The 23,716-nt window shown below is 47.7% G+C and overlaps 1 protein-coding gene across 3 annotated transcripts in view; it reads right to left on the bottom strand.

Annotated features, from left to right (window-relative positions):
• Positions 1-22,608, bottom strand: part of DCAF8 (DDB1 and CUL4 associated factor 8) — a 40,667-nt gene extending 18,059 nt beyond the window's left edge. The window contains exons 1-6 of one of the 3 annotated variants that reach the window (XM_019433232.2): positions 22,479-22,608; positions 21,363-21,435; positions 9,034-9,108; positions 5,766-6,439; positions 4,690-4,830; positions 3,064-3,158 (exon numbers count right to left, since the gene is read on the bottom strand). In XM_019433232.2, the coding sequence (XP_019288777.1) occupies positions 3,064-3,158; positions 4,690-4,830; positions 5,766-6,439; positions 9,034-9,082 (959 nt within the window). In that variant the 5' untranslated portion in view covers positions 9,083-9,108; positions 21,363-21,435; positions 22,479-22,608. The other 2 variants (XM_019433231.2, XM_019433233.2) reach the window with 2 other exon arrangements.
• Between the last annotated feature and the right edge of the window lie 1,108 nt (positions 22,609-23,716).

Genomic DNA, 23,716 nt, shown 5'->3' on the forward strand with positions numbered 1-23,716 from the left:
TCTCTGGGTGCGAGCTGGAGTCTCTCTCTGCCTCTCTGTCTCTCCCCAACTCAAAATAAATAAACTTAAAAAAAAAAAGGGGGGGGGGGACAGATTATGAAATAGGGCTTCACTGTCCTGTAATCCTGACAGAACTCAATCCTCCTAATGCTTCACTTTATTCACCTGAAACAAAGAATTCTCTCTCCCGGTGGATGAATGCAGAGTACCTTGGGCCCTCTGGGGAACTAGCAGATGTGCTACAAAAATGATTAATCTTGTACCCGGCTGGCTCAGTCGAAAGAGCATGCAACTCTTGATTCTGGGGTCGTGAGTTCGAGTCTCATGTTGGGTGTAGAGATTACTTAAATAAAAACTTAAAAAAAAATTGTTTCAATGATTAATCGCGATGGCAGCAGGGGGAAAAATGTTTTTCACATTAGGAGGAGGCAGCCCACAAAAACACAGGAAACAAATTTACTAAGTTTCGCTATAAAATTTGCAGTTTTTTAATAAGCAGGTATGTTCCAGCAAAAAAATTAAAAAAAAAGGAAAATAATTACAAGTCAGACCAAAGAATTCCTTTGAAGAAGATCTCAAACTGGTTGCCACTGGCTAAATGAATATCCCATCCACAGCTCCAAAGCCAACTCTTTTCCTAAGAGGTCGGCCAATACCACCAGCTTCCAGAGACGCAGCTATCATAAATACATAAAAGTTCTCCTTACGCCAGCTTCACACAAAAACGTCTCTGATGTAAGTGGATGTTCACGCACCAGCTTAAACTTAAGAATAGCTTGGATTTTCCAGCCATTCGGCTCCCCACCTCAGTCAAGCTTTCCGCTACTATTTCAATCCTTAAAACAAAAACTTTGAAAACTCACAGTCCCTGATTCCCCAAATCCAGAATCTGGGCCTGCTCCTACGTGAAGTTTCTCCTACATTCCCCATCTATCACTGCTCACACCAGAGCCACCGTGTACCTCATTTCATTCCAAATCCAGGGAGCTAACACACTCATCTGTTCTGCCCAGTACTGGGCTCCCAACTCCTTGTGGCCTCACAGTGGTTTTCCTAGGACCTGACGCACAGGATAAGCTCTCTCCCACCTGCCTCACAGCTCTCTACCAGAGCAGACCGAACAAACTCAGCCCATCTGCTTCACCTCTGCGTTTCTCCCCCTGCCCCTACTCTGGAACTTTAAAATGAAAACCACAAACATGCAGATCAAGAAATTAATTTATTTCCTCACAACTAAACAACTGCAAGCTAGTCTAGAAGGTAGATCTGTTGTCACCCAGGCCTGTTCACCTTCCAGTAAAACCCATAATCTCCCAATCTTCATTCTCTTGAAGGTTTATAGAAGTACAGTACATCCTTTCTACAAGCCTAAAACATTTTTCAAATTCTTCCACTTTCTAGACAACCTTTTCTATATATAGTGACCTTTCTAAAAATAAAAGTCTGGAGTGCCTGGCTGGCTCAGTCAGGAGAGCATATGACTTGATCTTGGGGTCGGGAGTTCAAGCTCCATGGTGGGCATAGAGCTTACTTAAAAAGATAAATAAAAAGAAAGAAAAAATAAAATAAAAATAAGTCTAATAATAATCAGCCTTAAGATTATATTCCCTAGGGGCGCCTGGGTGGTTTGGTCCGTTAGATGTCTGACTCTTGGTTTTGGCTCAGGTCATGATCTCACATTCGTGAATTCGGCTCATGTGCTGACAGAGTTGGGCTCTGTGCTGACAGTGTGGAGACTGCTTGGGATTCTCTCTCTCTCCCTCTCTGCCCCTCCCCAGCTCGTGTGTGTGTGTGTGTGTGTGTGTGTGTGTGTGCGCGCGCGCGCGTGCACACTCTCAAAATAAACATTAAAAAAAAAAGCCCCATGTTCTACTGAGTGAGCCAGCCAAGCACCCCAAAATTTGTTATGTTTTTAAGACTAACAAGACAATAAAAAAATCTAGATAATCCATCAACAAGGTAGCAATTAAATAAACTGTATTACACCAATGCTGTAAAGTAGACCTTTATGGTCTGGTGTAGAGAGAACTCCAAAAACACATTATAACGTGAAAAAAGCAAATTGCAGAATCCTACGTGTATGTACGTATATATATACATGGGTGAAACATATGTGTATATATTAAGGTACATAAAAGTATAAAAAAGGATTGGAAAGGTATTCCAAAATTTTTAACAATGGGTACCAATAGCTAGAAAAGTGAGGGTGGGGGAGATGTGCATGAAGAAGCATATACATTTTGCCCACATACTTTATTATTTGAAATTTTTAAACAAGATGTACTTGTTTATTATAAGAACTAAAATTTTAACACAGTAAAATAATTAGTAGCCATAATATAATCAGTTCCAAACATAGTGCCAGACACTATGCTGGGGCTTCAAGCACCTTTATCAATAACCCTCAGAGACAAGAGAGTAAGATATACTGATTATGCCCAAAGTCAGACTGAAGAAACTGAGGTTCAGAAAAGTCAGAGAGGTCGTAACTAGTAGTGCCTGAGTCGCAATTTGACCCAGGTCTGTCCAGATCCAAACAAGATGCTATGTTCTTTCTATGAGATCACATAGCTGAGAAGGGTTTAATCATTAATCACGAGTCTCAAATTCATGTCTACATGAGCTGTGATAAGACAGAACTCTACTATAGCTACCAATATTTTTGTTCAAGATTTATCATTTGTTTACATGTTTCTATAAATAACTGAAAACTACATAGGACCGTATGTCTCAGCTGCCCTGCAGGGTGATGTGCTTCCTGTGGGTGAGCTGAGTGGCACCCAAGTGAATGGAGAGGAGATCAACAAGTTATTCAAACTCACACGTAAGATGACTGAATCTCGTTCTGGAAATAAAAGTACACATGAACAGTGCTACACTGCTGAGAAACAGACAAACAACAACAAAGAAGTGAGGAATTGCCCTAAACCTCAATCTGCTTCTTAGCATAGGCACAGAGGGACTCTGGGGACTGACCGGAGAGGTGGGTATTACCTAGGACACGCAGGGTACTTTCAAGGCCAAGAGGTCCAGTGATGTAAAAATATCTACTGCTACACTTACGAAGCTGGCCGGTCTTGTCTGAGGTCAATGGTGAAAACAACGGCGTCTTCACCTGCAGACAGGAACGTACAGGGAGAGTCCGGTTCCAGGGCCAACTGAAGGAGAAAAAAAGAAAGGATGAGGTTTCTACAGATTAGAATCAGGGCCATCTAGTTTATTCCTTTATCTTTAGGAAGGACTGCATTTTATTTACTATTTATTTTTTAATATTTACTTTTGATAGAGACAGTGTGTGTGTGCGTGCACAAGTGGGGGGGGGGGCAGAGAGAGAGAGAGGGAGACGGGGTGAAATTCAAGTGGGCTCCATGCTGACAGCAGAGAGCCTGATGGGGGGCTCTAACTCATGAACTGTGAGATCATGACCCTTGAGCCGAAGTCGGATGCTTAACTGACTGAGCCACGCAGGCACCCCGGGAAGGACTGCATTTTAAATATCTCAAGAGGGCGCCTGAGTGGCTCAGTCGTTAAGCATCTGACTTGGGCTCAGGTCATGATCTCACAGTTCATGAGTTCTAGTTCCACATCTGGTGAGCTCAAGCCCTGCTTCGGGTGAGCATGAGCCCTGCTTTGGGTAAAACACAAGCCAGCCCCAGGTGAGCCCCAACTTCTCTCTTTCTCTTTCTCTGCCCCTCACTCATTTGTGCCCTCTGTCCCATAACTAACTACCTAACTAACTAACTAACTAACTAACTAAATACCTAAGTGAGAAACCTGCCTAGCTGTTTTGTTATAAAACCCCAGGAAAAGAACTAATAAACCCATTCTCTCTTGTTGTGTGTGAATTAGTTAGAGCTTGTTGATCCCATACAAGTCAAGAGGACAGGAGTTTTGCTTTTTCAACTAAGTCCTCAAGGGATCTGAGTAACAATACCAAAGAAAAACGTCAGCCATTAAGGTTCATTCTCAAAATCAATTCCACTCTCGGGTGGGCAGAAAAATGGTGCCCAAGTGTCACTCTCTACATTGTAGTTCTAAAAATTAACTAACTAGCAGGTTTGGGGTAGGCTTAAGAATCAAAGAAATAGGTAATTTTCATATTTTCCGAGCCATTTGGGCTAGAAAAGGATACGCATTAGCTTAGGGTTTGTAAAAGCGGGCCACTCTCCTCCCACAGTATGACCACTCTGAGACTAGGCAGCTCGCAGCTCCTCACTGGCTGCCCCCATGACTGTCTGTCCTATATTCCCAGTTCTAAATAGGGCTTCCAGAAATAGTGCTGTCTGTGCCCTGAGACCTGGGCAAAAAGTTGGTGCTCTCACATGCGAGGAGCCGACCACTAGGGCTCTGGCGCTGTTAAGATGTTCTAGATAACAATCGAAGTAGATTTAAGAAGTTTGGAAGCCGCAGGAGACCTCAAGGATTTCCAAAGCAACCGTGGGTCGGCTTCGGCTTCATCAACTGAATGCCACACGTGCAAGATCCAGAGAGCTCTCAAACACTTGCCTTCCAAGAAGTTTAGGGTGGCTGCTTTTTCTCCCTTTCCAGCTACAAATTTTAGGACTGAGAGAAGTGAGGCAGGTGTCCACAACAGAAGGGACACAATGGGCAGAGATCTACGAAGGCCTTGGCTGAGATCCGGGGCTGAGGAGCTGGACCACACAACCGTGGGGGCGAGAGCTTACTTACCTTGTGGGACGCTCCCTTGTGCTGGGCCACACGCTTCGTGTTCTTGCAACACTGTGTGGCAGACAGCTCTGCTACCCGCACCTGCCCGTCACGGGCACACATGGCCAGGGTGGAGTCACCGCTGTTGGGAAGGAACTTGGCCTGGAACGTTAACGACAAAAAGGGATACACAAAAGAAATTGAGGAGGTGAATCTGAGAGGGAAAAACGGGATAACGGCCCCACCCCATCCCTTCTGTTGGGCAACGGTTGGAAACTTGGCTCTCCTAGCCTTATACCCTTGGCTCAAATCCAGTTTCTTCCAAGAGTTAAAGAAGAGGGAGGAAAACCTTCTGATAGAAGATGGCATTGCAGGTGACTCTGGAAGGCTGAACTGGCACAGGATTAGTGCTCAGGTGAACTAGGGCTACGCCTACGAGGGGGAGAACCGTAAGGAAAAGAGGAGGAAAGTCTATCTTGGTTCAGGAAGCAAAGGGAAACTTGTTACAAAGGCAACCAGCGCCTTCTCTCCGCAGAAGAGCTCCCACCCAGGAATCAATGCTAGTTCCAGTATGATGGAGGGGCTGATGAGTAAACGAGAAGGACAATACTAACAGATATTCATCAAACGTTTATTAAGTACAAGACAGGATTCTAGACTGCTCAGCTTCCGTATTAATCCTCACGATCCTGTTACTAGCTCCACGTTACAGATACACAAACTGAAGCCGGAGATTACAGAATTTGCCCAAGATCACAAAGCTAGCGAGGGGGCAGGGCCAGGATGGGAAGCCCGTCTGGCTCAAGAGCCTCTGCTCTTAGATGGATGCCTTCTATCAGGGCCCCCCGAGTTCCTTCCTGATGACTTCCAAGCACCCGACCTATAACGAGGCTTCCGACCGCCACCAGGCTTGGGAAGAATGAAAGGCAGTCATGGCTCTTTCAGCGTATTTAACTCCTCTAAGCTATCAAGGGAGCCACGACAGGACTGAGCCCCGAGGCCAGCCCAGACTCACTGTCTGCTCCCGCTCCAAGCACCTCAGGCTTGTCTAACTCCTGCCTGACTTTCCCAGTGGCCGTCCTGCTCCCTTGCCTCACCTGGAAGACATTGCTTTTGTGGCCGCTCTCAAAGTCCAGCACCGGCTGCCGCCGCACCCAGTCCCAAACCACCACTTTCAGGTCATCGCTGCCACTGGCCAGCCAGGTGCCGCGCTGGTTAAAGTGCAGGGTGTTGACACAACCAGTATGGCCCTCGAGCCCATGCTGCAGGCGGAAACGCTGCACAAAGACTCTTGCTCCGCAAGCCTCATAGACAAAGCGGGCGCTAGAACCCAGCTCCCGCTCCCGAAGGGCAGGAAGGGCTTGCCACCGAGGTCGAGGCAGGGCGGATGTCTCCGAAGACACCCAGTCCTCCAGGGCCCGCTCATCATCTGATGAGTCCTGGTCACGGTTGGCCCGCTTCCGCTGGACACGGCGCCGAGGGCGCGCTTCCTCCTCCTCCTCCTCTTCTTCCTCTTCTTCCTCTGAGCGGTCGTGCACTTGGTTTTCGTCGTTGATGGAGTAATGGCCAGTGTCTTCCATGCTGTCAGAGTCCTTGTCTTCACCTGAGCTCTCCGTATCTGTACCCCGGCTTCCTGTGCTGGCACGGTTGGGGCCACCATCATCCCCAGTCAAGCTCAGGCTCAGGTCTGAGGCTTCCACTTCAATGCCTGAGGATGTCTCCCTCCCCTCCTCAGCGCCAGACATCTCCTCTGGACTGCTAGACAGGCTTCCTGCATGGTAGTGAGGAATGGGCGGGCGAGGGGGAAGACAAGGAAACGGGACAGTGATCAGAAGGATGCTCCCTCCTCGGTCCAAGAAATCATCACGCCCCAAGATCCAGAAACCAACTCTGGTCAACGTGCTTTTGTTCAAGTGCTTACCATAAAGACTACCTTCTGAGGGGGGGGGGAGTCTCGTACAGGACAGGAAACTGGAAAGATTAAGATCAAAGCCACACACAAACAAAGGTGCTTCAACCCAAGTGAAGAACCACAGGGCAGCCCAAGAGTCTGACAACAACCCCCCCCCCCCCCCCCCGCCTCTCTCTAGCAAAGCACAGCCAGGTTGAGTCCAAGTACATCCGATACAACTACCTTAAGCTCTGTTCTGCTGGACACACGTCTATTAAGCACAGCAAACAATTAAGTCAAATAGGAAAAAAAAAAAAAAAAGAACAGCCATTCCCAGCAACAGCTGGCACCTCCATCTTCTTAGAGGAAGGCAGAAAATAACAGATTAAAACCATTCTGACAGTGGGTGTAGACAAGAACGATTTCCTACTTCAAGGAAGTACCACCACCTCCCACCTCCTAAATCCCAGTTTCTTCCCTTGAGGTCTTAAAGTCCACTAAGAATCCGGAAGGAGGTAGAAGGGACATGCGGTAACCGTGGTCCTGGGTTCCTGGTTCGCTGTTTGCTAATAAATGTGTTCTAACAACTTCCATTGACTTAATAACGTTAGCACTACATCTAGTTATTGGAACTGTACCCTGAGGTAGAGTTTTACCAGGAAGCACACGCACAACTGATGACAAGCAACGCTACCAGAGGGCGCCGGGAAGGGAAGTTCAGCATGTTTTTCGGTCTGCCATGTTGGTGGCCATAAAAGAACTGGGCCACTTGGAGCAATCTAGCCCCCGACAACGAGACACTGCATCCTCCCAACCACAGCCAGATCTTATTGCAGCGAGCACTCTGGCAACGTGCCAGAGCCAATACGGCCACGACTTCCACACTAAAGCCGAGGTGTGAAGAAAGGAAGGAGGGAATGAGGATTCTGAACACTGTTCACGGCCTCCTTTCCTGATGATGCCAAATTTTACCTCACCAGAAGTGAAGGCCGCCAGGAAAAGCAGACCGGCGACGGGCGACTCTCGTACGAGCTATCCGACCCCACAATGACGTTTAAAGGGTTCAAAGCAGTGCCTGACCGCTTAGTCGCCTGGAGCAGAGCGGCAATTTCTAAAAATCTTGGCGGCAACGGAACCCCTTCGCGACGAACTCTGAGGCAAAACCCAACACAGAAAACAGATGAACAATACAAGCACTTTGGTTCAAGCAGTGACAGAAGGCTGGGAGACACACAAACAGCTCTTTTCAAAAAAGCACCCCAACTAAGATCCCAGCATGAAAACAACTGGTGCAGGAACTGGAAGAAAAAGGGGAAAAGTGCAGCAATTTTCTCCTAGGAACTACATTTGCTGAGACTGCTGTGGATGCTGAGAAAGATTACTAGTTGTGGTTTCTGACACACAATTGGCTTTGAAACCGGGAGTGGTGAGAAAGGACGAAATACCACACTTTCGCTTGTACGCAGAAGGAAGATGTAAACACCGAAAATCCTAGCATTTACTGTTAAAATTATGATTAACCGATCAAGATGACTTGGGGGCTCTACCAGATTAATTTAAGGGCCGGAGCAAATCGCGAGCTCAGCAAGACGACCCTAACAGTCGATGACCAAGATCTAGCCCAGAGGCTGGCAAATTTTTTCTACAAAGGGCCCTGTCGCAAGTACGCGATGCCACCGTTACGGCACAAAAGGACCCGTAAGCACCATGTGAATGATTGGGACGTGACCGTGTTCCAACACACTTTACAAAAACAGTGGCAGGCTGGATCTGGTCTGCTGGCCCTAGCCCGCTAATCCCCGATCTGGCTAACAGCCAAATTCCAAACCACTCTAGAACCCTGAACTTTTCAATTAAGCCCAGCAAAAAATCTGAACCACTGTCTTTTACAGAAAGAAGATGAATGAACAGCAATGATAAGAAGGGAACAAAGGAGCAATACACAGCATTTTTTAAAAATCTCACTTTTCCTTACTCCGCTTCACTGTTCCACCAATCACATCAACTAGAATTTAGCCTGTAGTCCTGGCCCGCAAGGCGTTGAGGAACGCTAGACTCTTGTGCTGCCCAATTCTATGCATTTGAAGGACATTTCTCAGTTAAGAAGCTGGCTCAGGGTTCAAGCACTGATCGAATAACCCATGTCAAAATCCCGACATTCTACCTTCAAACCTGCCCTCGACCCAGTGATTTCACACTTGCCGAGACCCTACAAAGCAAGCAAGCAAGCCCTGACTCCAGTCGGTTCAGGCTGTAACTCCGTCCGTCGTCCACTAGCTCTATCGAACTGTAAGCCACCACAGAAAGAGACCTCTCATCACAACCGGGGAAACGCACCTTCCCACAACTCCTTGTTTCCTACACACAAAACAGCGCAGGAGAGGTCCACTCTTAGGAAAGATGTCCTTCCCTCCACTAAACTCCAGGCCTCCACTTTCCCTGGGGGAGGAGGAGACCCTCAGGTGGCCCCTTACCATTGGCTAAGTCTGTTTTGCCATCCGCGCCGTTCCCTTTGCCGGACATCTTGAACGATGTTTACCGTAGCCAGCCTGCATTTAGGAGAGGAAGAAAAGGAAACAATTAGGAAATAATCTGGGAGAGAAGAGAAAAGGGACAGGAGATTTAACAACGCACGGCCTTTATCGTTTTCATAAAAATGACTTTTTGAGGGGTGCCTGGCTGGCTCAGTCACTGGAGCATGTGACTCTCACTTGATGTAGGGGTTGTGAAGTTCAAACCCCATGTTGGGGGTTTAAAGTAGAGATTACTTTAAAAAACTATTCTGGGGGGCACCTGGGGGGCTCAGTCGGTTAAGCGTCCGACTCTTTGATTTCAGCTCAGATCACGGTCTCCTGTTTTGTGAGATTGAGTCCCGCACTGGGCTCTGTGCTGGCAGCACGGAGCCTGCTTGGGATTCTCTCTCTACTTCTCTCTCTCTGCCCCTCCCCCACTCCTGCTTTCTCTCTCAAAATAAGTGAACTTTTTTTTTAAAGCTTTAAAAAAAAAAAACTTTTGAGTCTGTGCTCAACAGGGCTTCTCAGCTGCTGAAAATCATATCAGGCCCCCCTCCCCCATGTCTAAATTCCATAAAGAGACAGTATCTTTGGGAGGTCAACTGCTATCTCTTTACCTGAGTAACTGGCAATGCTTTTTCAGATGGAAAGGAAGGAACTGAAATAAAACCTGAACCAGCAGGCATATATCCAGTGACAGGTACTACAAGCAGAGAGCCTTAACACAAAAAGCTAGCTTCAGCATTGCCCTCTAGGCAGGAATCTTCTGCTGTAAATTCAGTCAGATGTGTCCATAAATTTTATGAAACACTGTCTTCATAACATGAAGCAGAGGGCCAGACTCTGAACATCATCTTACACACAAGTCAACAGAGACAGAAGAGACCAAGCTCTTGGGGTGAGAGCTTGGGCTTTGTTTACTCAGACGCCTAGCTTCAAACTTACAGGCACAGACATTAACTAAGGACGACGAGAAGCAAAGCCGAATTAGAATTCAGGAGCAAGGAGCACCTTGCCCCCAAGAAAGAACCTAAGGTTTCTTTCTTCCTCTTATAAGTAAGTCACCGAGTACAAAGCTGGGGAAGAAGAGGGTGACATTTCCATCTCAGTCCGTTTCATAAAACAGCAAACATTATTGCACCTAACTCCACCAACTTTCACCAGATTTATCTTTTCGGCAAAGCCCTGTCTGGGAACCGGGGGTACCTAGCTTTTTTTCCTTTTATGCCACCATAACACATTCATTATTTTTACAGAGCCTCACTCCCACCTCGAGCAAATTCCAAAGAGCGAAGAATAATATTATTCAGACTAGAATTTTGTGAAGCCCTTTCAGTGCCTGGACAAAAGGCACTGGTAAAAGACAAAGTATGATTATGACTCCGGTCCTCGTACCCAGGCACACTGGCTTCTAATCTTTCAACAGCCCTTTCATTCCCATAACAATTATCCCAGAAGCAGCCCCGCCCGCATCCTTACCCCCTACTCTCCTCTACAGAAATCCAAGTTGCTTCAGCAAGTGTCCCCTGCCAAGAGACAGCTGCCCAAGGCTCGCTCCGCAGCCCAGGGCAGGGGGTGGAAATAATGCACAGGCAGGACCAAGGCCGAGTCTGGGGAAGGACCTGGAAGGGTGCTGGGAGACAATGCCAACAAAGCACAGATTTGTGAAGCCGCGCGGAAAACGACGGGCGAAGAGCGGCCCGCGGGGCCGGCTGGTTTCCTCCGGCTGCTGCTCGGAGGCGGCGTGTTGTGAGCGGTCTGCACACAGCACCGGCCTTTCCTGGCGGTGGTCCCTGTTTCTACTCTTTAGCATCTCGCAGCATCTTCTTCCCCACCCAGGGCTGAAATTCATTCCATTTAAACTGCAAAAGTCCCGCAGGGTAAGGAAAACAAGCTGTGCTACTCTAAGATTAAAAACCTCAGGTCATAAGCACACGTGATGATGGTCAACTGGGGAGAGACCTGAGGTTTCTGACCTCCGGGAGCAAACCTCTCAACCGGCCCCTACTTTCCACCTCACCATCATCCACCTCCAAAGAAGAAAGTGGCTCCGGAGACCCTTCTCGAGCCCGAACTGCACCAACTCCTCCAGAGGCCCAGACGGCCTGAGCTGCAGACTCAGGTCGGTGCCTGAAAACACAGCCGCGCTCCCGGCCTCCGGGGCCAGGAGAAGCCAGAGCTCCTAGCTTGGCGAGGGGGAGAACAGGGCCTCACGGTTCAACCCCAGGCTGCAGAGCTGGTCTTTCGGGGAAAATGGCTTACGGTTCTTGCAAAATGAGATCTTCTTCGTGAGGAAGAAAGCTGACGGAACGTATTGCTAAATTCAGAAACAGGGACAACCCCGTGAATGTTTATGCCAACTCTGTTTAATCACGGAGTTGGAAGGCAGATAGCTTCTGAAGGTCACATTTTAGGGGCCATGGAGTTTAGCAAAATTAGTTGTAGACTGAAAATTAGTCCAGGGTTGCAGCATGAGTAAGCCATTAGCATCCTTTCTGACTTTGGATGAGCTACTTAGCCTTCCTGAGGCTTCATTTTTCTCTTTTTGTAAAACAGTAGTGGTTAATTCCAGAGACGGTCGAGATAAGCAGAATTCTACGTTAAACGTTCTGCAGAAGGACGCTCTGGAGCAGGGGTCTCAAAACGGATTATAAACCCCTATCGGTGAAAATTTTTACCATGAATCCTGAATATGTGTGCGTGCATGTACATACACGTTATCTAACCGATTCACATTAAATATTACATTTAATGTTTGTAGGGAAAAAAAAAATTCCAACATTCTTTCTCTATACACCACCGGACCACATTCCATACCCCTCTGGGTGCACATTCAGGAGGACCACTTTTTTAAAAAGCCAAGAAATGATGACAATAAAATACAATCACTTTGGAAAGGAGTTGTTATGATATAAATTTCTGTCGGAATGAAGAAGTTTAATGCCATCTCAACTCTGGGGCAGGAACTCAAGTGTCCAACTGAAAACAGGCTAAGATGCTAGAACAGGGCCCTAGGTCTCAGGTATAAGAACCACTCTAGAGTCTCTGCCGCCATCAAAGATGATGGTTATTTTATAATCAGAGGTTAGGGACCCTACTTGACCCAAACATAAATTGCTTTCTTCATTTTTTACTGCACTACATTCCCGGCAAATCCACTGCTTTTACCTTGATCGATTTCCATGTAAAATTCAGTCCAGAGCAAACGAATCTGAGCTTGGAGGAGCCGATTGATGAGCTCACTGTCCCAGGTAGCTGGGGGAGTTTAATTAGATTAGCCCTACTGCCTACACTCTAAAAATAACCATAACCCCTGCCAAACAGAAGGTTAAAGAGTAAACTACTGGGGGATGGGGGAAAAAGATCCAGGTGTCATTTTAATTTCTACCCAAGAAAGGCCAGTGACCTAGATCTCTCCTGTCTTAAGGAAAAGGCCTTAAAGTTTTAACCCAATATATGACAAAATACTAACCAAAAACCAAGCAAAGAGGCAGTTAATACAGTGTACGAGAGTACTTTGTGGGGGCGCCTGGGTGGCTCAGCCGATTAAGCGTCCGTCCCACTTCAGCTCAGGCCATGATCTCGCAGTTTGTGAGCTGGAGCCCTGTGTTGGGCTGACGGTGCAGAGCCTGCTTGGGATTCTCTCTCTGCTCCTCCTCCACTCACGCTTTCTCTCTCTCTCTCTCTCTCTCTCTCAAAATAAACTACTACAGAGCAATAAAAAGGAGTGGATTACTGACACACACAGCAACGAGGACGGGTCGCAAATACGTCATGCTAAGTCAAAAAAGCAAGACTCGAGCAGCTACGTAACAGGATTCCTCTCATGGGACATTCTAGAAAAGATAAACTACGGGGACAGACAGCAGATCAGTGGTTGCTGGATGGGGGTGGAGAATGGACAACGACCAGGCACAAGAAGACTTCTAGAAACGACGGAGTTGTTGCCCGCCTCGACCGTGGGTGGTGGTGTTACGGGAGTATGCGTTTGTCAGAGTCCACAGAACAGGTCACTGAAAAAAGGCATAGATTTTACTGTATGTGAATGATCCCTCAATAAATTTGGCCAAACAAAAGAGAATGAGAGAAAGGAGGCAGGGGGAAGAAGCTGGGCAAAATGTAAAGGACAAAGCCCGATCATTAAAAATTAAAAATACTAAATTCTCATGGGGCGCCTGGGTGGCTCAGTCGGTCAAACATCCGACTTCAGCTCAGGTCATGATCTCACAGCTTGAGTTCGAGCCCTGTGTCGGGCTCTGTGCTGACAGCTTGGAGCCTGGAGCCTGCTTCGGATTCTGTGTCTCCCTTTCTCTAACTCTCCCCCGTTCATGCTCTGTCTCTCGCTGTCTCAAAAGTAAATAAACACTAGAAAAACAATTTTTTTTTAAATACTAAATTCTCAAGCCTGTGACAGTAACAAGTCAGCTAAAGTGGTCAACACACCACAGTAAATGAAGGCAAAACATCAGGTCTTCTTGTTTGAAAAAGAAAGTGTAGGAGGAATTTTACTGTGACCAAAGCTGCCCGTGACTTACCAGCAGCACCATTAAAGGCAAGTGAGGGGTGCCCGGGTGGCTCAGTCAGGTAAGCGTCCGACCCCGGTCATGATCTCACAGTTTGTGAGTTTGAGCCCCACGTCCCCTGCTTGGAATGCTCTCCCCCCCACCCCCCTACCCCTGCCTCTCTCTCAAAACAAATAAACACTTAAAAAAAAAAAAAAAAAAAGCAAGATAGGCAAGATGAAGCCTAAACTTCTAAAAGACCCCAACACCTAGTTGGTGACAGCTAAACGTATCAAGAACCGAAAGCAGTTCAAAATAGTTCCAGTGGTTGTACTGTTATTTTGCATACTTACTGCTTTTATTTTTCAAATTTCTCTGAAATTAAATTTCATTTTAACTCCTTTGCTAGGAAAATAGGTCTGACAGTTCTACCTCACCTCAGGCCCAACGGGCACATCTACTCCTCCGAACGGTACCGCCACTGCTCCCTTTACTGAGACCCGAGCTCACCGACACACGAGCCCGGAGCGCTCCGGGCGGCCCGGTGCCTGGCGTGGTGCGCCTCCCTCTGCGAGTCAAGGGCCCCGCTCTCCTACACCGACACCCGTAGTTGGAGCAAAGTTTTAGAATTTCCTCTGAAACTGAGAAACAGTGGTAGGAAATACTTCAATGATTGGTAAAACACCTACCAGAGAGCCACACGGTCTCGGGTTGCTCTTGGGAGGACAGACGTCCCGACACCCCCATCACGGGACAGCTGTTCAGGGCCAATCTCCATCCACGGGCCTAATTTACCTCTTTGCCCTGGGCTCTGCGGTCCATCTGGAATCGACCAGTCCTACTTTCCCCATCCCCAATTGTGGAGTTCAAGCTGAAATGGCTCATTTTAAATCCTTTCTCCTCACCTTACTATTTCTTTACTTCACAATAAACACTTCTGGCCAACCTTCCGGCCACCAGCCACACTCCATTGGTATGCAGTTTATTCATCAGACAACCTCACGCACTGAAATTCAAAGCATAACCCCAAGGAGACTGAAACTCATACTATAAACCACGTTTCCAGGGGGGGTAGGTTCTGGGCCGCTCTCTATTAAGTGCCTGGAGGGGCTGACCACACTGCCCGGTCTCCCCTGGTAAGCTGGACGGAGGAGCAGAAAGAGACCATACATGCTTCCGGATCGGGGAAGTTAATGTCCATCAGTGTTGTGCAGACTTCACAGCACAAGGCAACCTAACTGCACGGCGCTCGAGCTGCCCCTGCTTATCCCAATTATAGGGCTCTGGCACCACCCAGTGGCCCATCTACACACAGACAAGCTACTAACACAACAACGTACAAGGCAATACAGGAGCTACAAATACAGACAAGGCAGTCATGATCCCCTCTGCAGCCAATCATCGATTAGGAAAAATGAGTACACAACTACGATACAAGTGACCCAAGCACCAATCACGGTTACAAAAAAGATAAACTGGGCTTTAAAGGAAGGACAGGATTTCAGTGCGTAAAGGTGAGAAAGACCAGGACAAGGATGGGAAAATAAATACATGGAGGATGAAAAACATGTTCAAGTCTGGTCTGGCTGGCTGGTGGGGTACAGCTGATTAGTTAAGGAGTGCAGTAGGGTGTGTGTGTGTGTGTGTGTGTGTGTGTGTGTGTGTGTGGCATCAGGAAGATTATTTTGTCAAGGATAATAAGATCGACAGAAACGGACAAAAAAGGAAGGACAAACCAGTTTAAAGGCTGCCATGGTTGTTGAGGTAAAAAGCAATGAGCACCTGTCTTAGGCTGATAGCAGAAGACATTACAAGAAGAGAACTGATGTGAGAACCCTGTAGAGGTAAAATTGATGGCTCAATGGTAGTTATGAAGCTCACAAAATCAAAAAGACAAGTTTGAGTCTGGGTGCCCAAGGGAAGTCAACCCCATAAATGAGAGGCTGGCATGTGGGAGAAGAGATGAATTTGATTTTATGTTTAAAATCCAAGTTGACATGTCAGGAAGGTAGTAGAAAACAAGTGTAGGTCTGAAATTTGAGAAATCAGGGTCAGAGATACAGACGTGGGAACGACTTACATGGAGAAGCTCCAAAATCAACTACCTTATAAACTTTACCTCACTCAACAACAAAAACGTATGTACCCGAGAAAGGTGAGAGAGTCCGAGGAAACAATCCCGGGTTAACATCTACCCTTAGAGAAAGAAGTAAGAGGGAGGCAGGAAAATGCTCAGGAGAGCGGAAGGAATAAGGAGTGCTAGGAGTCTTGGAAGTCAAGAGATAAAAAGGTTTCAAGAAGGTGGGGACGGTCCATGTAGAGAGAGAGGGAGAAAGAGAGAATTCCCATTTCAAATGCTACAGAGAGGCCCAGAAAGACGCGTACTGAGAAAAGGCTCAAAGAGGCAGAGAAGCTTTCCATGGAATTACCCCAGATATAAAGGGAGAATGTCATTTCCTCCCTCTTCAAGGATCATAAAAGGACTCAGTTATCTCTTCAGTTGAGTCCATTAAAGTTATTTCCTGAAAAAATTCATCAGTCTACCAATCAATCATCACCTAAAACCCATGTTTAAACAATTCAGTATTTTTTTTTAAATGTTGTTAATGTTTACTTTTGAGAGAGAGAGAGCGTGAGCAGAGGAGGGGCAGAGAAAGAGGGAGACACAGGCTCGGAAGCGGGCTCCAGGCTCCGAGCTGTCGGCACAGAGCCCGACGCGGGGCTCGAACCCACAAACCGCGAGATCGTGACCTGAACCGAAGTCGGACGCTTAACCCATTGAACCACCCAGGCGCCCCAGAAATGTTTTTATTTGTGCAGTCATGTGGACAGACCTTTTATTCTTTAGATACACTCTTATAAGAAACACCGAATTCTTCCTTTGAGCTCATTTGCTTCATCACTCCGCACTGAAGAGCCCGGTTTTTCAAGACAGAACCTGGTAGAACAGAAGGGTTTCTGGTGTCAGTCGGACCTGGGTCTGACTCTGCCTCTCCCACGCACTTTTACGTTTGTTTCTCCTCCTATAAAATGGGATGATACCATTACCCTGCAGAAGCTGGTTTAGAGAACTGAAGACATTTTTGCAAAGAGCTTGTCTGTACCTGGGAGGTACGTGTATTTTCTTTCTGGCTTCTCACTTCTGGCTCCAGACCACATTTCCTAGAGAAGCCTGGGCGTCTTCACCACCCAGCAATGATCTTCCAAACACCGTACACAAATGAGGACACGGTTCTAAGTCTAGGAGATCTGTTGACCTGTTCTCGTTGACCTTTTAAAGACTCAGAGATCTGTCAATATCTCTCGAGCGCATCCATGCTCTACGAACTACAGGTAAAGCACTATACCCAGGTGCCTCTCTCCGAGTTCTCCCTCTTGAAGGCTCACCGGATGGCCAAGATGAGGACCTCAAAGCAATCCTCATAGGTGACGAGGAAGAAAATAAAGAATTCCTGCATCAACTATACTACGAACAAGAAACTTCTTTCCTCCTTTGGATGCATGCCTCCTCTCCCTGGTGGTAATTCCAAATGTCCTGTGTTTACAGTTTATTGGCTTTAATTCTAGTAACAGTATTTCAGAGTATGTTAGGAATGCGTTCTAAACCTTAAGTGCTGTCTGCGGCAACAGACTTAAGGGACCTTTTATGACAACATTTAAGCCCATTTACCTCAGTTTAAATGATTCTAAGGAAAATTCATTTCCAAAGAAACTCCACTGTGTTTCCACGATGAAATGATTTACCTTTACATGAGAATCCAGCCCCCATTACCAGTTTTTGCACTCACACTGCAAACTGTTCTTTAATCACTGGAAAGGAGATGGAAGTGTGATGCTCCAAAGATAGAACTTATAATAAAACAGTAAAACGGAAAGTCTAAAAACCTCAAGAAGTGCCCTCCTACCTGCACTAGGTGAGAGGGAAGAGTCTTAATGCTGGGTCCTAAAATAAGGTCAAAAACACGTCTGATAATGTGGCAGTGCTTAAACTACACCAGGGGAATACAGCCTCCTGGCTACCACTAGAGGTAGATCCTACGACAGGTTTCCAGATGGCTGAGAAAAACCAGAACAACAACAACAAAATGACAGGAGAGGCAAGCATGGATGCTCCACGTTAGAATTTGGACAGGCCTCCTTGCACAGGATCCGTATCAATGACAAGAGCAAATATCTAACCTCTCACACGTGATACCAAAAATGTCGCCAATAACCCAATCCATTACACATACTACATTTCATTAAAAAGATGCCGTCTTTGTCATATTAGTCACTCCCCAGGCCCTATCTGCAAACTCAGGGCAGACTCAGTTCATTAATTTATCTTTAGCGTGCACACTCCAGAGGTGAAGGTAGCACTTGAGAAAGTGGGCTTCTGGCCCAGAAACCAGGTCCTACAGAGACACAGATAAAAGCCTGCTCTAAAGAAGCGTGACCGAGTCACAAAATTCATCACGCACTAACTTTCAAAGACCTCTCAAGGACTTTCTTCTCCAAGAAAATAACTGAATCAGTAAACAAGAATTTCTGACCAATCCTAACCGTGGCACAGTTCCTCTACTACAGGCACAAAAACATTAAGATGAAGTTTTCATTATTACTGTGAAGCTAACCTAAAATCATTGGCAGGTAGCTTTGACATGAAGAGATACACGTGTCACTACCTCCGTGTCCACTGCTGGTTCAATTCTTCCAGTTAGTTGCCCGGGGTTCCAAATTGGTTGAGTGTAAGCCGATTATCTTGGCTTACCGATAATTTGTTTTTTTAAAAAAGAAAAAGCTAATTCAGTCTTAACGACTAACTTTAACGCCAATGTTATGCAAAAAAAACCTCTTAATTCTGTCTTTTATAATCCGGAAAATTCCTAGACATGTTTAGAATAACTTTTCTCCAGTAGAAACAATCCAGAAACAAATCTATCTCCTGAAAACAAAGGTTAATTAGTCACTGCAACTCACCTGATAGAACACAGGACCGAGAGCATGAAACTCGAAGGTCTCAGTCTCCCACAACAGGGCACACTTCTGCAGAATGTCTTCTAGAGTCCTTTTGCTTCTGAAATGTCAGTATTGTTTTAAACAGGCCACCAAAAGGCTGCTTTCTTTTACTCTCTCTGCAGACAAGCCTGTCTTAGGTTGATCCTAGTGAACGCTAAGGATCACAGCACTGGTGCTGGTTCCTATACATTCCACAGACTGCTGTATACAGTGCCCTGTCAGGCTGGTGGTGGGAACTAAGGTCACAGTCACAAGCATACCTACCCTCCCACTCAGCCATGCTAGGAAATACTTCCTACTAAGATGCGACAAGTCTTATGCGACGCCCTGAAATATAAAATAACTTCAGAAAAGTAAGAATTTTATCGTTGTGGCCCACAAACTAAGAATACTGGTTCACTATATACACAGATGTCACCTGAAGCACAGAAGGTGAAACCCCTGGGGGAGGAGAGATTCTCACCCAGCACACAGAGTAATAAGGAACAAAGTTATACCTTTTTCAACATATCTCCTTTTCTCCTCCCACCCCACCCCTCTCCCAACACAGATCTCCAGATCTCACAAAAACGTAAGTAATAAATCAGGGCGCCTGGGTGGCTCAGTCGGTCAAGCATCTGACTTCGGCTCAGATCATGATCTCAGGGCTCGTGAGTTCGAGCCCCGTGTCGGGCTCTGTGCTGACGGCTCAGAGCCTGGAGCCTGTTCTAGGTTCTGTATCTCTGTCTCTCTCTGCTCCTCCCCAACTCGCGCTCGCTCACTCTCTCTCACTCTATCAATGAATAAAAACATTAAAAAATAATAATAATAATAAAAATGCAGTCTCAGTCCACCTCAACACCCTCTACCCAAGTCTACTTTTGGTGGTGGTGGTAACGAAAGCTGACCAAGTCTAATTTGGTCACTGGCCTGAATGAATACAGTTGATTTCATTGCGACGTTATCAACACTTTAATTTTCATGTGCCCTTACCTCCCCCAAAAACGTAGAAGAAAAGCCAACAAGAGAAGGTTAAAAACCTGCATCTATGCCATCATGCTGTTAAGACGGGCCAGCTGGGGAGATGAAATAAAACGCTCCACACTCCTAGCTCCCTAGCCCAGACTCACTTCCGAGAACAAGGAGACCTTTTCATGGTCTAGGCCTCTGATGATCTATTGATGGGGGTCACTGCAGAGCCCAAGAGCTTGAAAAAATGTATTCTCGTCAAGGCAAAAAAGGAAAAGGCATAAGGGGTAGCTGGAGCAGAGGCAGTGAACGCTGAAGCAGCAAGGGAAGGAATTCCAATCCTCGTGTCAACGCTGACCAGGTGTGTATGAACAGAGACCAAGAGGAGGAGGCGATGAACTAAGGAGATACACTGATGTTTAGTCTAAGAACGCATTTATTTAGAGAGACACATACACACGGACGTCTAATTATTTCCGCTGTTCTTGGTCTTGAACCCCCACCACACTGACTCCAATCATGTTCAGAAGGTAACTGTAGATGGGTGCCTACAAAGCAGACATCTAAGCTGACCAGTTAAAAACGATTCACAAAAAATAAAAAAATAAAAAGGAAACTACGTTGGAAAACAGAAGGCAAAGAAGTAGAAACTGGCGCATGCCTTATTCAAAGCCATAGCAACAATGTGTAAAGAAAACAGAAGACATTTTTTCAGTGTCTATCATGCGCTAGGCACAATATAAGAGCTTCACACAGGTTCCCTCCCACGAGACCAACAATGACTGTAGGAGGTAAGTGGCGTTATCCCACTTTCAGAGATGTGGCAATTAAGAGTCAGAGAAGTTTAAGTAGCTTGCCCAAGGTCACATGGCCAATAAATCTTAGTACAGTAGTTAAGTTCTGATCTGTCCAGCTCTAACGGCTGTACTTATCTGTCTCACTGACACACAGACATGCCCGGCTGATGTTCCAATCAGGACACCACACGGAACAAAACTCAGCAGTGTCCCACTCAACCTTTACCTACTACCTACCCTGAACGTATGAAGAATCAGCCAGGCCTCCCTCCCAGAGCCACTCAGCTCTTCTGTCACATCCCGTGGACTTCAACCACAGCACTATCCTCCGCTACCAGAAAGCCAGAAGTCTTACAAAAACTACGTTTACGAGTATGTTCTGACTCCCTCTCTGACCCTGGCCTGTGCTGCTGAATGCACAAGATGATTCCTCGGCTGACCCCAAATTCTTCAGACCGGCTATTAAAGAGCAGCTGATTGGGTTTTTTTAACCCCAACTTTACTACGATGTCCTGCAAAACTGGAATTCTCAAGTGGACTGAACTCGGACGCCGACCTCCCCAGCACCACTTCCCAGCTTTCGGGGACAAGCAGCCGAAGATTCTCCTCCAAACACAAATAACAATGCAAAGCCCTGAGAAGGGAAGAGACTCGATTTGACAAAAGGCTGAAGAGAACTCAGGCAGACTAATTCCCAGCTTTTAACGACGTAAGAAACACGATCCACAGAAAAGCAACACACAAGGCAAATGAATAAAGGAAGAGGGGGACACATTCCCTTCTAGGCTTAACGAGGTGGGGGGGGGGGGGCGGGGTGCGTTATTTGAAGATACCCAGCAACAGTTTAGGACAGAAAGTCAAGACGCCCACAGCCCATAAAACTTGTCAAAGTAATTTAACCGGAGCTGGAACACAGCCAAGAACAACACCCCAACTCTTTGGGATACTGGGGTAGGAATTTTATGACTGTAGTGGTCAGCACTTGGGCATCAGGGTAGGGTCTGTCTTGGGCTCAGGAATTTAAATGCCTTCAACTCCTACTCACCTTTCCTTCTTTATCACTGAAGTTGGGCCAGGCTGAGCTCCTGAGAAAATAGGTCGGTTGATTCACTGAAGGGCTGAGAAAAGTTAAAGTTTAAATGGCAAAAGTATCTCTACTGACCATAACACGACACATCTGTGAATACATTTTAGTTCCTTTTCAGACCTCCTCGGCACTGTTTAAAACCAGAGTAAGCCCAACTACTGAACAAATAACCCAGGCAGTTACAGAAATACCACGAACCAGGCAAGTCATCTCCCAGCTCCGCTAAAACGTTAAAAGTCATTTAAAAGGAAAACCTGAATCTTGTCGCTGCTAACCCATAACCAAACCTCTCAACAAGAAGCCACAGGGCAGGGGGGAAATCCCGGAGAGAATGTGATAGCGTTAGTGCCGGTTTGTTTACAGAGACTCCAGCGACAATCATATGAGTCAGAAATTCAAGCCACCAGATGCTTTCCAACTAACAGGGAGCAAAGGGTACGGTTCTGCGGGGCCCTGGAAGATCTGGGGGTGAGGGGAAGCAAGCTGCGAGAATTGTATTACAAAGGGAGCGAGACCAGACGGCGACAACTGACTTGGACCTCGGCCTTCCGTACAAGGTGCTGGGCCCGAGAACTCGGGATGGGGGAGGGGGGCACACTGCGCGGTGGCCCCGAGGTGACGGGGAGACGCAGGGCGACCGCTTCCCCCAGCCTAAGGGGGTAAACACGCGCACCCAAACGGGTCACCCGAGCAGCAAAGCCGTCCCTGTGGACCGTGGGGCAGGCTCTTGGGGGCAACCCCAGGGCTGACCTGAGGCAAGGGCAGCCAGTCCTCCCGGCGGAGACCCGGGTCGGGGCCAGGAAAAGACCTGAGCCCCGGGAGCTTGGGAAAGGAATCCAATCTATCCTGACGGGGAGCGGGCCAGGGGCGAGGGGGTCAGGCCAAGCCGGAACGAGACACGGACCGGGTAGGTCAAGGGGGGGGTGTCCGGCTGGGGCAGTTACAAGCACGGGAGCCGGCGAGGCTCAGCAGCCCGCTTCCCGTCTTGGGTCATCCTTCTGCCAGCGGCTGCTCCGACTGTTCCAGGCCCAGCCGCCCCGTCCACTGCCGCCACCAACGCCGCCGCCATCTTACACTGGCCAGCGGCCGCCACCACCACCGCCTCCGCTCTCGGCGCTTGCGCCTGCGCCGCCACGCTTTCCGGCCCCGTTTGCGACGAGGTGCTGGAGAAGACTGAAGGAAGAGTGGTCGCGCGAGCTCTCGGCTCCCAGCCCTCCGCGGAGGACGCATAAGGGGCGGGGCTTAGGGCCAACGGCAAACAGAGCAAGGGGCGCGTGCGCGCTCCCGTGAGGCGAAGCTGTTTTCGCGGCGTGCTCGGAGGGGCTCGCGCCTCTCGCACGGCTGCGGGCAGACGCGGGGGCAGGGGGCCTCCCGGACTTGTGGCTGCGGTGGAACCGAATTTCCCTTCCAGCCGACTGGAGGGCAACCTCCTGGGCGGCCTCCATTTCCGCCCTGTTTTTGAACACTGGGAACAGGCAGTGCTTGCCAGGCTCCCTGTGGAAACCCCATTTCCTTTGAGGACCTTGTTTCCTTAAGTGGTTTCAATCCCTTTGAGACCCGCTTCCCCGCGAGAGCTTCCATTTACCCGTTTTTAAATTAAGGGATTCGGAAGCTTCAGATGCAGCTGAGCGATTCAAGAGGCTGTTTCTCCGAAGGGGAGGCGGGGGAGGCCGGGGGGGGGGGGGGGTGTCGCAAGTTCCGCAGAATGGGCTTGGTGGTGGACACCGCTTGGCTCTGACACCTGAAGGAAGCTTGCGGGAGATCCCTGGAAAGGTTGCTGCCGGGCGCAGGGCATTTTGACCGGGGCACGGTGCAAGAACCTGACCCCATTCACCTCTACCACTACCATCCTATTAGAATTCATTGTATGTTACTTATGAACATATGAACGCCTAGCTGGTTTGTCTACTTCCATGATTGACTTGCTAGTTGGAAGGCAGCCAGACTGGCGGCCTAAAATGTAAGTCAGGCCATATTATTGCCCCCAAAGCTTCCCTATCTCTCTCTCTCTCTCTCTCTCTCTCTCTCTCTCACACACACACACACACACACACACACACACACACACACACACACAGGCTTCCAAAGAAGGCCTTACATGACCTGGTGCCTGTTTCTCCGATTTCCTCTCCCATACTGCCTACCTCTGCTCTAGCGTTGTTGGCCTTCTCCACTCTTAGCTGCAGCCAAAGCATGATCCATCCCTAAGGGCTTCTGCATTTGTTCCCTCTCGGGATTTTCCTCTAGCAGATCTTTACTAGACTTGCTCTCTCCACTCAGATCTCTACTGAAATCCTCCTCCTTCAGAGAGG

Source organism: Panthera pardus, unplaced genomic scaffold, assembly GCF_024362965.1.
Source record: "Panthera pardus isolate Hobbes unplaced genomic scaffold, ASM2436296v1 HiC_scaffold_21, whole genome shotgun sequence".
In the NCBI taxonomy this organism is placed as follows: Eukaryota; Metazoa; Chordata; class Mammalia; order Carnivora; family Felidae; genus Panthera; species Panthera pardus.